The sequence below is a fragment of the Phyllobates terribilis genome, unplaced genomic scaffold, assembly GCF_046119375.1.
Source record: "Phyllobates terribilis strain yellow unplaced genomic scaffold, ASM4611937v1 Scaffold_9__5_contigs__length_417890890, whole genome shotgun sequence".
NCBI classification, from domain to species: Eukaryota; Metazoa; Chordata; class Amphibia; order Anura; family Dendrobatidae; genus Phyllobates; species Phyllobates terribilis.
Genome location: NW_027362769.1, coordinates 275,335,218 through 275,352,054, shown reverse-complemented (window position 1 = coordinate 275,352,054; position 16,837 = coordinate 275,335,218). Strand labels below are relative to the sequence as shown.

Here is a 16,837-nt window from a genome sequence, read left to right as displayed (position 1 = left end):
CGGAAGTCCATACCTGCCGTGCTTGGCCGTCCATCTGTAGTGGCCGGCGCTTGTTGCTGCACATCCAGTGTGCCAGCTATTAAGAAAAATGAATATAAATTGCTCTCCACGCCCATGGGCATGTGGAGCAGGGAATATTCATTTTCTTTAGTAGCGAGCACAGCGTAGGCTGCTGCTGCCTCCTGTGCCCCGCTGCTCCCCCACACCCACCACCACGTATATAGTATTCGGATTATAAGACACCCCCCTCCACTTTCCTCCAAACTTTGAGGAAAAAAGTGCGTCTTATAGTCCGAAAAATACTGTATGTCATTTTAGGTATGCAGAAATAATACAGAAAACAAATCTAGTCAATTTATTTTATTTAAATGTGGCCAGTTTACGTACCAGCCAAAAATACAGCAAATGGTCACAAGTAACAAAGCTTTTGACTGTCTATATGATTACTTTATTGTTTTAAGAGTTAATCCTTAGAACACAGGTAAACTGGTAAATTAGCAACTGGTAGGCAAGAGACATTATGAGGCAAAAAACAGTTTTCAGTCAATTAAATGTATATAAAAAGCAAGTTATGGTGTAGAAAGTATCATGAGATGACAAAATTACAAAGGTTCATAGAAAAGTAAAAAAAAAAAATAAATTCATGATTTGAACAAAAACAAGAGGTAAGAAAACTAAATCATACAAAATCACTGTTAATGTGAATGCTGCTGCTCCAAACATGTCCAAAATACAAAACTTTGCTATAAAGCAAAACCCAAAGAAGTGGTCCTGCTCTTCATTCCAGAATATTTCCAGGAAAAAAAAAAAAATTAGTTGTGCAAGCAGTGCATTAAAAAAATCCCCCACAACATTAGCAGATATTGGACTATCAAATTATTTCGTAATGGTCCAGCTCCAAGTGTACATGCAACAGATTATAAGGTGTGAACATGGCCAGAGATCCATGGCAAAAGTCTACATATTGTTGTTGCACGAGCATTTTGCTGAATAACGGTGCTTAATAACCTGCCATTTACATATCAATGAGTAAATATCTAACAAATCTGAAGCAGTATAGAACATGCTTATAATTCATAGCATGGTGTCAAACATGCTCAGATGTTTGTGCAATTGGGAATACTTTTTCGCAATATACCATTAAAAAAAAAAAATACCACTTGTGGCCTAAGCGGTGTTTAATGCAAGTGAACTTGTATAGTCAAATTAAAAATAAAATTGTGGCTATCCATGGACACCAATTGGGGAGAGGAATTTGCGAGATCTGTTGAAAGAGGACTGCACAGTTTCATATGGGCATTAGATAATGGAATAATTAGATAATGGAAAACATACTGAATGATACTTTGAGAATTATTGAGAAGGTATAAAAAGATCACTGCAAATGTAAGGTTTGCATCTTCAGCATTTCCCTGTGCCAACTCTATACGAGCTTTCCAGTTTATTGACAGCGTTATCTATACCTCATTAACAGTAACAAGATTTGAAGCAAATAAGAAAAACATTGGATTTACACTGATATTTAGCACCATTGTATTAACTATATATCATCAATAAAAACAATTAAAGGTTTATGTTTTATAATGGATGTAGAAATCTGTCTGCTTTTTATAGCTTAGAAAAGATTGGCACCAGTATTATAAGAATATAAGACCACCAAGCTAGTCATGTCATGAAACCTACGTAACTAGAATGTCATTTAACTAGAACGACCGTAAGGAAGCCCTCTGTGAGGGGTAGGTTTTTTTTTCGTTTTTAAGGACATATCTTTCTTTTTTTAACGTCATGTGTTGCTTGTTATAAAGCTAAACTTCTTATGGCAGCTCTTGCCAAAGTTTCAGTATTGCTGAGGTGCAAGTGAAGATGCAATGTTGCAAGTATCAAAGTGATATAATCTGTCATTTTTGCACAATTTTAAATAGCAAGTCTGAGAAGGAGTTGTCTCACATTCATAAGTGGAGAAATGCAGCCTTGTTATTTACCCTGTATTAAAAATTCTCAGTCCTGAAATAGAGGGGTTTTTAATTTTTTAGTGTACAAATCGATACCTATGTTACCAGCCATCCTGCAGTCCCAGTGTGGCCTGATAGCTGGGCAAACCTCTATGGTTTAGCCTGCGTGCGCAATTCTGGAGCTTGCTTGAATCTGACAAGCCTCAATGACCCTTTGCTTCTCCGATGCTGCAGCTTCGGAGAGTGCTCAGTTCAGACCAGTTGTGCCACTAGTTTTAGTTGTCAATCTTCATGAACACATTATTATTTGCAAAGCAGGGAGTCAAGAGCTGGTGTGTTTGGAGGATTCATTTTGAAACCGCATATTATGGCTACAAATCAGAAAGAACAAAAGAAGAGATTACTGAAAGAAAACACCATTTATGAGAGTACTGTACTCTTATCAAGAGCTCACTACTCAAGGAGAATTGTACTGCTCTTCTCACAAATACACCAGACTTAACTGTGGTTGTGATGTCCTTTCAGCACTTCTGGCATCCCAACTGCAACATTTTTTGTGTGTCATTATATATGCTAGAAGCACAGACTTGTAGCCCTAACCTGTTGCAATTATCAAGTAGAACATATCAATCTGACAAGCCAATATTATTTTAGACTCTGTTCATTACTGTAAATAATGGCGCTTAATATGGCAGAGTTCCTCAAACTTTGGCACATTGTACCCAAAAGAACAGACAAAATACTAACATCCATTACTTTAAAAATCAAATTCAGATAGAAAAATAATGTGGTAACACCTTTCCTAATTTGGAGTCTTTAGAACCCAGCATTTTACTTTATGGAACAAACTTGCAAAATAGAAAATAATGGAAGGAACCTTTAAGGCTGTGTTTCCAAGATGCCGCAGATTTTTGCCGAGACAAAAAGCAGCGTACTACATTTCCAGCAAAGTGATGGGATTTATAAGAATCTCATGACCAATGTGCCTTTTTTTTTTTTTTTTCTTTACTCTGCATAAACCTGAGGTGTGAGTTTCAAATCCGTAACGTGAATTTCTCATACGGGTGCGCTGAATTTTATGTGCAGGTTTTTCCCATAAACTTGCATTAGAAGTGGGAAAATCCACATTTAAATGCATGCGTTTTTAGTGCGTTTCTGCAGCGGAAACCCATAAAAAAGGCACATGTAATCTGCACATGACTATAAGGCTATATTCACACATCATGATTTTTTCAGCATTTTTTTATACAAATTTTCAGCTGTGCTTTGCACTACCAGTAAAGTCTATGAGATTACAGAAATCCCATGCACATGTTTTTTTTTTTTTGCTCAGGATTTTGTGCTTTGCATGTTTGTTTTTTTTCGCAAAATAGAGCATGTCACTTGTTTCAGCGATTTCGCTCATTAAAAGTAATGGGTGGTGAAAAAAAACACTGAAAAAAACGCACCAAAAAAGCAGGTGTCACATTTTCCGCTTTTATGTGCCTAAACCATTATGAGATTTTTTTTCACTGAACTTTATGTACATGCATAACAGAAACAAAAGGACAATGGAAAACAACGCTGAAAAAAAAAACACCAAAAAAGCAAGAAAACAGCAACAAAATCCTGAACCACCTCCTGGCAAAAGACCAGGTTTTGCTGCTGAAAATGAATGCTGAAAAAAACATGATATCAAAATCAAATACCATGAAGTATCAAACAAAGAATCTTTATTCAAAACATGACATATCAACAAAGAAAAAACAAAAAACAAACAAAAAAAAAAAACAGCGCGTCAAAACCGCATGTAAAAAACCGCAATGGAAAAAAAACAGAAGTAACCTAATTTACCTAATAGATGCATAAAGTCTGCAACATCAAAAGCTTATCATGGGAACATAGCCTTAAAGGGGTACTCCGGGGAAATACATTTTCTACAGTCCCTGCCCTCACAAACTAGAAAGATGAGATGCCCAGTGTAGTTTCATTATCTTTATTACATTTTAAATTCAGTGTTACAGGAGCTGCTCCTCATTGCTCACCCCTCCCATCTGGGACAACATGTCACACACCAGTGTTCAGCTCCCTGCTGTAACAGCCAGCCTGAGAAGAGGGAACGTGGCCTGCTCCTGGATTTTAGTAGCAGCAGCCAGCGACCTGATAATGTGTTCCTCACTGCAGGATGAGTTGAGGGGGCATGGCCTCCCCCACACCCCAGCTTCTAGTAATGGCCAGCCCCCTGATTATGTCTCCTTCACTGCAGGACTACTAGTAGGGTGGAGGCCAGGGAGCAGGCCAGCCCCCACCTTGGACTGTAGACAGGGAGACCTTATCAGGGGGCTGGCGTGACAGGATCTGCTCTTCCCAGCTCACCCCTCCCATCTGGGACGTTACAGAAGTGTGCAGCTTCATGCTGTTACTATCAGCCTGTTTCCTGATAACTGTTTTACTGCAGAGAACAGAGTGTTAGTAGTGAGGAGCAGCTACTGTCACACTGAATTACAAGTGTGATAAAGATAATAAAACTGCACTGCCATCTTTAGCTTTATAGTTTATGAGGCAGCAACCATGCAACGTTTTTTTTCTCCCTGCAGTACTTTGATTAAAGAATAATCAAAGCTGTATGTATATGTGATATCCTGCTAAGACATAGGCACAAGAAACACAGGATGTGTAATAATACTAGACTGGATAAAAGGTACAGACATAGGCAACAAGTTAAAGGTGCTTAGTACTCCCATAAAGTAGAGGGATCAATTGACTCTCCATTGGCTTTAAGAACACCGGCATGATCTCCTTTGAGGTAGAGGCCATTCACCTTGATTGCTACCTTGTTCTGGTCAAAGAACTCAAAGAAGAAATCTACCGGGGATGGGCTACTACTGGTAACTGAAGTATCACTTCCCACGGTCCAGTATTTTCCAGTGGAATCTAAGGTAAAAGGACAAAAAGCACTATGAAATTTACAATAAAATAGATTATGAGATTTAGACCTGTATAAATATTAAAAATGTTAATATAATTGCAGATTTTCACCCCTCCAATGAAACTACTATAATAGAATAATAGAATATTACAAGTTGGAAGAGACCCCAACCCCCTACTCAATGCTGGATTTACTAAACCATCTCTAACAGAGGTCTGTCCAGCTCTTCTCTGAACTTGCTCTCATTTTTTGATGTATGTTTTAAAATGTGGTGCCCAAAACTAGACAGTATTCCACATGAGGTCTGACCAAGGAGGAGTAGAGGGGGATAATTACTTCACGTCATCTAAACTATGCTTCTCTTAATACATTCCAGAACTCAGTTTGCCTTTTTTACTGCTGCCTCACACTGTTGACTCATGTGCAGTTTGTGATCTATTAGTATACCCAAGTCTTTTTCACACGTGCTGTTGCTTCGTTCTATTCCTCCCATTCCGTAGATATCAACTTCGTTTTTCTTGCTTAGATGTAGAATTTTGCATTTCTCCCTGTTAAATATCATTCTATTAGTGGCTTTGCATTGTTCAAGCTTATTTAGATCCTTCAGAATCCTTTCTCTAGTGTTAGCTATCCCTCCTTTGAATTATCTGCAAACTTGATTAGCTTACCTTCAGTTCCCTTATCTAGATAATTTATAAAAAAGGTGAACACTGGGGCCAAGACAGAGCCTTGTGGTACCCCACTTGAAACACACTCCCAATTGGATGTGCAAACATTTATTACCACTCTGAGTACGATCACTGAGCCAGTTATCAATCCACCTGACCATAGCGTTGTCAATCACATACTTTACTGAAGTCGAGATATATTATAGGTACCGCATTTCCCTGACCCACCCATTCAGTGATTCCATCATAGAAGGAAATTAGATTAGTCTGGCATTACTTGTTTGCTACAAACCCATGCTGGCTATGGTTAATTACTGTATTCTTATCAAAATACTTACATACATGCTGTTTAATAATTTGTTCAAAGATCTTTCCTGGTATAGAAGGCTCAATGGCCTGTAAATTCCTGTCTCCATCTTCTTTCCTTTCTTGAAGATAGGGACAACATTTGCCCAACTCCAATCTTCTGGGACTTCTCCTGTTCTCCAGGAATTTTCAAAGATAATGGCTAGTGGTTCTGAAATTTCCTCTGCCATCTCTTTCAGTACCCTACGATATAATTCACCTGGACCAGGAGCTTTACATTTAATTAAATTAGCTAAGTGTTCCCTCACCAGCTCTTGGTTTATAGCGTGGATTCTTTTATTCCTTCTATAGCACAGTGAAGATCAGTTGATGTTACATTTGCTTTCTTCGAGAACACAGATGTAAAAATAGGAATTAAAAAGTTCTGCCTTCTCAACATAATTTTTGACCACGTCACACTTTTCATCCTGTAAAAATCATACAGTACCTTTGACTTTTCTTTTGCTATACCCCCAAAATCCTTTTTTATTGCCTTACAAGCCTCACTGAAGTACTGGCTTTAGCTCTTAAAATGCTCGCCGTGCATTCCCTGTAGACAGCATTATATTCTCCTAGAAAGAAAGAAAGAAAGAAAGAAAGAAAGAAAGAAAGGAAGGAAGGAAGGAAGGAAGGAAGGAAGGAAGGAAGGAAGGAAGGAAGGAAGGAAGGAAGGAAGGAAGGAAGGAAGGAAGGAAGAAAGAAAGAAAGAAAGAAAGAAAGAAAGAAAGAAAGAAAGAAAGAAAGAAAGAAAGAAAGAAAGGAAGGAAGGAAGGAAGGAAGGAAGGAAGGAAGGAAGGAAGGAAGAAAGGAAGAAAGGAAGAAAGGAAGAAAGGAAGAAAGAAAGAAAGAAAGAAAGAAAGAAAGAAAGAAAGAAAGAAAGAAAGAAAGAAAGAAAGAAAGGAAGAAAGGAAGAAAGGAAGAAAGGAAGAAAGGAAGAAAGGAAGAAAGGAAGAAAGGAAGAAAGGAAGAAAGGAAGAAAGGAAGAAAGGAAGAAAGGAAGAAAGGAAGAAAGGGGAGGGGGGGGAAAGAAAGGAGGAAAGAAAGAAAGATGGGGGGGGGGGAGAAAGAAACAGGGGGAAATAAATTATTTATTATGGCGGAATAAATGGCGCCATGATAAATAAATTATACTACTTGTACTCTGGGTCAACTGATGGCACTTTCCTGGTGTCTGCCCCTAATCTGATATGTTTTCGCAGCTTTTGGGCCCGTTAGAAGATGTTGTGTATGCGTTTGGTTTCGCCCCCCATTGAATCCAATGTCTTTCGGATATGTTCGACAAATATTCAATGAATAAATTGGTGATCGTAATCCGAACCGAATATTGAAATATTTGCTCATCTCTATTAGTGACATGCATGAGACTTTTTTAAAGTGTAAAACAGTATAATAAACTAATTTTCTTAAAGGCAATGCCTAGAGCTGAACCATTTCTTTAACACAGGCATATATGTCACTTGTACAGGTGTTATTGAGACCTCGGACTCCATCCATACACTTCCCTGAGCACATGTACAAAGGATGTCCATAAGCAGTTACAAGAAATTATCCGCATGCAAAATGTAACAACAACATAGAACGTATTTAGTTTATACTAAAAAAAATGACAACCTTTAAGGTTATAGGCGCCTTCACTAAATTCCAGTTGAAAAACGTCATAAATTGATCGGTTACAGTCCAAGGTCCCGGTCACTTTACGGCATCCTATGAAGCCATGCTCTCCCCTTAAGACAATTAGTGGACGGTTAATGAGTTTCATCAGGAACTGTTCAGATTCTACTGGGTAAGACAAAAAAAAAACAGATCATCATTACAAAACTATAAAAAATGGCAAATATACACATTAATACCAGTGAATAGCAGTTTTATTTTTATAGCTCGGGGCTCTCATGACACTAAGGTTCCATGTAACCTGTAATGAATGTTTCTAGTGGCAGTTTTTAGTCAGTGAAAAATGTATACCCAAATTATTATAGTCTCTTTGTTGAGGGGGTAGCACCTTAGAAGTGTACTCTCTTCCTTAGCGAGGTAGTCCAGTCACTTGGAGGAAATGTGCTACAGCAGATGTCACGATGCAGAATGCAGAAGACAGAGGACTCCTATCTTTTTTCTGTACCAGCGTTTCTCATTGCTCATATGGTGCCATAAGAGAGGAGCACAGGATAAAACACAAGAACCACCACACTAACTCGATAACTCGAGTTGGTGGGAGTGTGCTGCAGTAAATGTTACAAAGCAGAAGACCAAGTGAGAGCACTAAAAAGGGAGTAAACGTCAAAGGTGCTGGTCCCTCCACAGAGAGAATCTGTACTCCGTGTTGGAGAACGGATATTTTGGAATCAGTATTTGGAAGCCATAAGCAGACATAGAAATTAGAGTGAAAAAGCTGAAACATTGAATTCACATCTCTGTTTCATGATCCGAGTATGGACCAGATCCACAGACCACGAAACATGGATGTGTGAATCCAGTCTAATGGAAAGTTTAAGCCCTGTATGTTCAAGATTCACTTCTAAATCAGTTTATGAATGCAGTCGGATGTCATCCTGCGGTTGCTGAGTGACATTCGAATAAGATGGCGGTCAACCCGGTCAGTGGAGAGTCTCTTTCGCCCTCTGCCGGGCTATAGCTTTGTTGTCCCCAATGTCTGCTGCTTGATCTTGTTGTAATGGACTGCCGTTTTCTAACTTTTAAGGATGGAGGCAACATGACGCTCACTGTATCCCTCTACTAGTAAAGCCAGAATTGAGCCCTTCTTTTCCTCACGCAAGACTTTACTTTTAACCATGAAAAAGGAGTTGAAAAGAAATTTTTCCATTCAAATTACTTTTGGGCTATTCCTAGCACTTGTTTTGTCATCCAGCGTGTCCTATTGCAAGAAGATAGTGAAGACCACAGCAGTGTTTTTTATACTTTTCCTCGTTAAATAAGATTTGGTTCAGGTGATCACTTAATCAGAAGCACATTAAGTAGAATGAGGTGGACTTTGGTTGGAATTCAACTGACACTGGAATGGAATGGCCGTCAGACATGTAGAGATGGGGATTTTTAGAAAACTGCACAGTGGTCTCTTAATTTTTGCCAGATATATATACATACATATTCTACATCCTATAATCAGTACTTAGGTCATTTTCATCTGACTGCATTCATAAAACTGATTTAGAAGTGGATCCTGGACATACAGGGCTTAAACTTTCCATTAGACTAGATTCTCACATCCATGTTTTGTGGTCTGTGGATCTGGCTCATACTCGAATCATGAAACACAGATGTGAATTCAGTGTTTTAGCTTTTTCACTCTGTAGGTTCCATGTCTTTTATGCACATACATACCGTATATACTCGAGTATAAGCAGATTTTTCAGCACATTTTTTATATACACATATGTATAGTATATACAGATGGGGTGAAGGGGTTTCGGTGGCGGAAGAGCTGGGCATAGGCAGTAGCTGTAGCTGGCTGCTGCGGCTACCATGTGTGCCCACTGCTAAAGGAAAATTAATATTCACTATTCTGGAACGCCCATGGGAGTGGAGAAGAGTCAATATTCATTTTCTTCAATAGCGCACACTGTAGCCGCAGCCACCAGCTTCCTGCTGTGGCTCAGCAATCCTCTGTGCGCACTACTAGAGAAAATGAATATTCACTCTTCTCGACTCCCATGGGCGTGGAGAAAAGTTAATATTCATCCTCTTTAGTAGTGGGCATAGAGGATCGCTGAGCCACAGCGGCCACTGCTGTGTGCTTTTTTAAGGAGAATGACTATTCACTCCACGGCCATAGTCCCGGTGTGGAGAGGAATGAATATCCCCGCAGCTCATGTCAGCGTCTGAGGGCGCATGGCAGTGACTTCATGCGCTGCTCAAATGCGGAGGTGAGCTGCTGCTGGCAGAACAGGATGCAGCGTGGGAGCAGAGGGAAGGAAGGTGAGTAGAAGTGTATATTTTTTTTCATGTGTGCAGTGATGGGGGGAGGGGGGGGGCACGCACACCAGGATTGGGGATAAGGGGGGCCACGCATACCAGCATGAGAAAATTTACCAGTAGCTGTTGCATTTCCCACCATTGGCTTATACTCGAGTCAATAAGTTTTCCCAGTTTTTTTGTGGTAAAATTAGGTGCCTCGGCTCATATTCGGGTCGGCTTATACGGTATATATAAAAAATGCTCACCACTGGAATCCACAGATGCAGCCAGCTGACCATTTTTCTTGGCAATCACAAACTTTCCATTTGCTGCCTTTAAGGTAATCCGCCGATCACACCACTCAATGTTAAAGTAACAATTGTCATTTCTGTAAAAAAAAAAAAAAAAAAAAAAGAAGAAAAAAAAAAAAGTGATGTATAGTAAATAGAATTTAAATTTGCTTGGTCCTTTCGTAATGACTGGCCTTGTGCATGTAGCATGCACCTGTCCAATAAGTAGGATAGGTCATGTGCTAAATACCTACTGGCAGTGTTCAAGTCTTAGCAAGGTAAAATAGATGCAACATCAACAGCACCTTTCACCTCCAGGATATGCAAACAACGGTTGTTGGTTTAGCACGTTTACTATAATATATGTAAGCTATTGCAAATCCTTCTCTTTTCATGTAATCTCACACTCTTTCAAAACTCATTGTTCTTTACTCTGAGGATGGTTATTAATGACACTGGCTGTACGTTTTGGTTTGTTGCTCTGTTACAGAATAAACTTGTAGCCAAATCATACACCTTCCTGATGCATGATTAATACCTGCCTGTATTTCTCTGTATTGTGAGCATTAATCCTGATCAATTCCCAAAATACATTTGTTGAAATGCAGCTTCAAATTTACAAGAAACTTCCACCATGCTTAATTCTGCATACAGGCTACAGTGGAGTTACTTGGCCTTGTTTCCATGTCAAAAAGGTATGACTTTTTAGCCACAATTCTTCCACTTTCGGCCAGATTGATTTGAACAGTACATGGGTGTAGGTCCGTCCCACTGGTTGCTGGAAGTCTTTAGCTTATGACTGCCGAATATCTTCATTTTTATAGTAAGAGGCTCTATTTGCTGCTGTTCAGCTGCATTTACACTAAAAGGTTATCGTGGACGAACAGCACAAATAGATTATCGTTTTTTGGTGGTCAATCATCCTTTGTAAAAAGGACTCACACAGCCGAGAACAATAACATCCTGACTGAACGATTTACTTCAGATAGTTTAAGGGTATGTGCGCACGATCTGGATTTGAAGCAGAAATTTCCTGAGCGTTTTTGCATCTCCTTGGCAGGAAAAACGCTGGGCGGGTTTTGGATGCGTGTTTTGAAGCATTTTTATACATCAATGAATGCTTTTTGGAGCTAAATAAAGTTATTTAGTGGGACATTGCTTAAAACTTGGATTACCATCAGAACTGGGGGGAGTATATTGGTAAATTTGAATGATTAAAGAATGTGTCTGCTGTAATTCTAATAAAGTGTTCGCTCTGTGTGTTTATTTAACTCTTTACTTTAATTGGGTTTGGTCATGAAAAGGCCTGATTGACCACCTTGACATCACCAAACAAAAGAGCTGGGTGTCAGCTGATTCCATTCACCCAATCTTCATTAGTATTTCCATTCACATAATTTATGCGGCTGCTGTGAGCTGGTATTTTTAGTCAGGAAAGGTGCCTTTTGCAAACATTTTCCCTGGCCATAATTAACATCTCACAGCTGTTTCATTAGCCGCTACATCCCCCCAATCAGCACTCAGCAGCATTTTGGATGAAGCATGTTTTCGCTGCGTCCAAAACGCTGTGTTCTAATGCTTCACTTTTGTTGTTGGTATATGTGAATCCACCGCATATAATGACACTTCAAATTGGTCAAAATCTGCAGTGGAGACTAGCGTGTCTGCTACAGAAATTGACATGCTGAGGGTGAGTTTGGGTACGTGGCCACGATCAGGAGCCGCTGCGTGTTTATACAGCATCAAACCCGCAGCGTCCAGATGTTACAACATAGTGGATGGAATCTCTAGAAATCCCACATCCACTATGCGTGCATCAGAGGCTGCCAGTCACCCGTGGACACTGACATGCAGAGTGTCTTTCCGGACCGCAGCATGTCAATTCCTCTTGCGGAGTCGCTAGCCTCTGCAACAGAAATTTGACCACTAGAAAGTATAGAATGCGATAAATCTGTATGATTCCGTGAACACATGTGGATTTACCTGCGTTCAATAAAATGCAACGTTGCTACGTCTGGATCGTGAGCACAGAGCCTAAAGTTTAAAATAAAAATGGCGAGGGTCTCCGCGTCATTTTTATAACCAGCAGAGGGAAAGACAACAGCTGAGGACTGATATTAGCAGCATGGGAAGGGGCCATTAGCCAACAATGTTCCCTGGTTACTAATATCAGCCCACAGCTGTTTGTTTAGCCTTTTCTGGCTAGATTACAGGGTGACCCCAGAAAAAAAAATTGACGTGGGGTTCCCCCTATAAAATCTAACCAGCAAAGGCTAAACTAGACAGCTGCGGGCGGATATTAATAACCAGGGAAGGGGCCATGGATACTAGCCCCCCCCCCAGCTTCTATTACTGTCATCCCTCAGCAGTCACAGAAATGGCGCATCCATAAGATGGGCCAAATCTGGCGCTTAGCCTCTGCTCTTCCCACTGCCCTGAACCCCATTACCCCACAGCGGTGGCGAGTGGGGTAATGGGGTTCACGTCAGCTTGTATTGGCGGCTGACGTGAAGCCCAGGTTAGTAATGGAGGGAGTCTATAAGACACCCCCATTACTAACCGCATAGTAAAATGGTCACCACTTTTTCAATAAAAGACACGGCCAGAATAAAGTATTTTAATGAAATAAAAAACAAACGGTTCTACGTTTTTTTTGTGTTTTTTTTTTTTTTTTTTTTATTACCCTGAAGCCCTTGATCTCCTGAAAAAAAAAAGCAAAATAACAAAACAACCATTTTCCTCACCTGTTCACCGTCAACGACTGTCCACATACAGCCAACGATTGTCCCAAGACGATCTGGGTCACTTCTACAGCAGTGACATCAGCAATCATTGATGTCATTGCTGTAGAGGACAGCAGTGTAAAATCACCCTCGTCAGTATAGATGCTGCAGGAGGTCACTGGGGTTGATCAATTGAAGATCAGCGGATTAGCCCCGGTGAGCTTACCACCCTGGGAACATTCTTACCACCCTGGTGTCACGGATCAGCTGATGGTCACGTGACCATCATCTGATCGCAGACGTCGATGATCAGCTGATCATCACAAGGCTATCAGCTGATCGGTGACGTCAGCGCAGATTCTGGAAGCACAGAATACTGCGGGGAGCCGGGCTGAAGTCATAGCCACCGGGGACCAGGACGACACCGGGGGCTGCCGGACAGGTGAGTAAAGGTTTATTTTTACTTTTTTTTTTACCGCGGGCTGGGAAGAGCAGACTACTGCTCCTCCCATCCACGCAGCTCTCACTGTTATCAACTAGAGCTGCGGTCGGATGAGAGTAGTAGCCTCCTCTCCCGACGTGGTACCACCCGCAGTGCATTTCCGGCGCGAATTTGCGCCTATTGACTTTAATTGAAACTTAGCAAATCCGTAGGTATAGATATTATACCTGCGGGTTTGCTGAAATTCAATGCAAGTCAATGGCGGAAACGCCCGAACAATGGTCTTGCTGCAGTTTTTGACGCAATGCGAATCCGGAGCGGAAATTTCCGCAGCACATCCGGATTACCATTGCAACACATGGTAGCCCTATTAACAAGCATTTTCAAAGCGTTTCTGGGGTGGGAAAATCCATCAAAAACACATCATGTGAACTTAACCTTATGCAAATAGTTTGCTGCAACTTGCTTATGTAAACAGGCTATTGAAAATTTCTGATCGTTGGTTGTTTAGTGCCAATGGTTGGTTTTTGCAAACTGATCTTAGATTCCTTGGCCAAAACTCTATCCTCAACATTGACCATTTCTGGTTGTACTCAATGCTGATTTATGCAGACAGATAATTATCCTTTGTGCAATACAATAAGGGAGACATCCGATTGGCCTAATGTTTTGCTGAGAAATAAAATGACCCCAAACATACAGTCAGTCATTAAGAACCATCTACAGCATGAAGGAGAACAAGAAATCTTGGAAATGATAATATGGATGCCACAGAGCCCTGATCTCAACAGAGATCTCAATCTGCGCATGCGCCGTCTCCGGCAGCCATTTTACTGAAGCCCAATGTCGGGAAATCAATGGGCAGAGCAGTGACTCTGCTTCTGCCTAAACAACATTTTTTTTGGAAGCCCAGGGCCCGCGTCTCGCACTGCTGGGACACCCACTCCTCCCTGCCTAAGGCCCACAGCATAGCCCCACTCCTGCCACTGCCGACTTCTTGCAGCAGCAACCGTGCCTCCTGTGACCCTGCTCCGCCACCACCCTCCCAACATGCTAAAGTAAATTCGGACTAGAAGACTGACCCCTAGATTATTTAAAAAAAAAAAATTTCCCTCTCCAAAATTTGTTGCAAGTCTTCTGATCCGTAAAATATGGCATATTCGCTTTCAGATGATAGTCTTATTTTTAGGTTTTTTGGTTTCTTTCAGTCCAGTACAGGGTTTTCTGTTTCAATAAATAAAAAAGCATTACAAAATGCTTTTAGGTTAACCAAGAAGCATAGTGACCTCACATATATAGCTTTGTATGGTAGCTTGCCCTAAGAACTTTTATGCATACCAATGAAATATGTAGTAGCCGGTAATGCCCAAGATACCAATTTGCCGAAGTATCACCCTTGCAGTTCTTTTGGCAGTACAATGAATTAAGTTCTGCTGAATGCTCTAGAAAATAAAACATGATTTTGTTTCCAGGGCAGCCCATCTACTTTCCTTCTTTTATCTCTTTAACCTTGAAAAAAAGTTGGTTCTGGTGAGACGTCGCACCTTCCCATCACTGTCTTTCAAGGGCTTTGTGACTATATAGTAGTTGTAGTCTATTAGAGCATTCAGCCTTCTCCATTAGTCTTATAAACAATGGATGCAATGCTGGTGTGGCTGTGAAACTATTGCTCCTAGTCACACTGGGTGTTCTAGAGGCCAATTTTCATGTTTGGAGGAGGGTTCAGCAGTCTATAACTTACAGTGTTATGATAGAATAACCTCTTTAACTACTTAATTTGCACAATGAATTGTAATATGACTAACTAACTTGCCACACTAGTTTATGGGACATACAGAAACAGGGAAACATGCAATTTTAAATTTTGCTTGTTTTACACATACTGCACACTACATTGACAAGTAAAATCCATTGTAAAAAGCAGGTATCTTACGCAGAATTCTAAAAGACATTAAAATTTAGCACCAACATATCAATCAGCATTGCTAAGGTTTCCAAAGATTTGGCCAAACAGCTGGTAAACTCACAAAGTTGAAGCAGTTGCTTGGATCCCGCCATTACTTGACAAGGTCCAATATTTCCCAGTATGAGTCCGAAAGGCACACTTCCTTGTGTCCTTCTTGATCTCCAATTGGAATGTCTCTTGATCGCTCTCCTCATCTTGATTTGCAGACAGATCAATCCCTAAAAAGTTATGCAATTTGTAATTCAATTTTGGACACTGCTTTTGAATACCATAACACGTGTTGCATTGCAATATTAAAGACAGTTTAACCCCTTCATGTTTGCACCTGGCTGACCAGGCCAAATTTTACAATTCTGACCAGCGTCCCTTTAAAAAGGTAATAACTAGTGTTGAGCGAGCATGTTCTATTAACCCTTTCGCCGAGCATGCTCGGGCCGAGCTTCGAGTAGAGTATTTATAGTTGCTCGGTGATATGGTTGAATCGCTCCCGTGTGCATGATTTGCAACTGTTTGACAGTTTTAATAGATGGGAGGAATTTCTTACACATTCCTCACATGTAATAAAACTGTCAAACAGTTGCAAATCATGCACACAGGAGCGATTCATCCATATGACCGAGCAGCTGTAAATACTCAGAGCTCGGCCCGAGCATACTCGGACAGAACATACTCGCTCAACACTAGTAATAACTCTGGAATGCTTCAATGGATCACACGGATTCTGAGATAGTTTTTTGTGACATATTGTACGTCAGAATAGTGGAAAAATGTTATTGCTTTGACTTACAGTTATTTGATTTAAAGGCATAAAAGTTGAAAAGTTTGAAAATTACTAAAATTTTCTAAATTTTTGCCAAATTTCCTCTCATTTTATTTTTCTTTTTACAGAGAAATATGTCACACAAAATAGTTAACATTTCCTACATGTCTACTTTACATCAGCACAATTTTTTAAAACAATCTTTTTTGCTAGGAGGTTATAAGGGTTGAAATTTGACTTGCAATTTCCAATTTTTTTTAAATGTATTTATTATTTTTTTTTAGGGACCACTTCACATTTTAAAGTCACTTTGGGGAGGGTGGTTGGGGGGAGGTCTATATGAAGATACCCAAAAGTGACACCATTCTAAAAACTACACCCATCAAGGTGCTCAAACCATATTCAAAAAGTTTATTAAACCTTCAGATGCTTCACATTAATGGAATGTGGAAGGAACAAATGAACATTTAGCTTTTTTTCACAAAAATGTTACCGTACTTTACATTTCTTATGCAATTTCTCTTGAGTATGCCACAATAGCAGGGTTTGGAAGGGAAAGAGCGCAAATTTGACATTTTGAATTCAAAATTTACTGGAATAATTAGCGGACGTCATGTCATGTTTGGTGTCAATTGTGGGGGGTTTCCATCAGGGGCTCGCAATTTTGGAAACTAGACCCTCCAGGGAACTTAGCTAGATATGTGGTGAACACCTTGAACCCTGAGGTGCTTAACAGAAGTTTATAACATTGAGCCACAGGAAAAAATTATAAAATTAAATAAAACGATTTTCCACAATTTAATTTTAGCCCCAAATTTTGCATTTTCATAAGGGTAACAGGAGAAATTGCACAGTACAATTTGTTGTGCAAATT

General features: G+C 40.1%; 1 protein-coding gene across 2 annotated transcripts in view; it reads right to left on the bottom strand.

The window, feature by feature from the left end:
• Positions 1-345: 345 nt before the first annotated feature.
• Positions 346-16,837, bottom strand: part of FSCN1 (fascin actin-bundling protein 1) — a 69,144-nt gene continuing 52,652 nt past the window's right edge. The window contains exons 2-5 of one of the 2 annotated variants that reach the window (XM_073647811.1): positions 15,265-15,421; positions 10,049-10,170; positions 7,485-7,652; positions 346-4,865 (exon numbers count right to left, since the gene is read on the bottom strand). In XM_073647811.1, coding sequence (XP_073503912.1) covers positions 4,663-4,865; positions 7,485-7,652; positions 10,049-10,170; positions 15,265-15,421 — 650 coding nt within the window. In that variant the 3' untranslated portion in view covers positions 346-4,662. The remainder of the gene's footprint in view (positions 4,866-7,484; positions 7,653-10,048; positions 10,171-15,264; positions 15,422-16,837) is intronic. The other variant, XM_073647812.1, reaches the window with a different exon arrangement.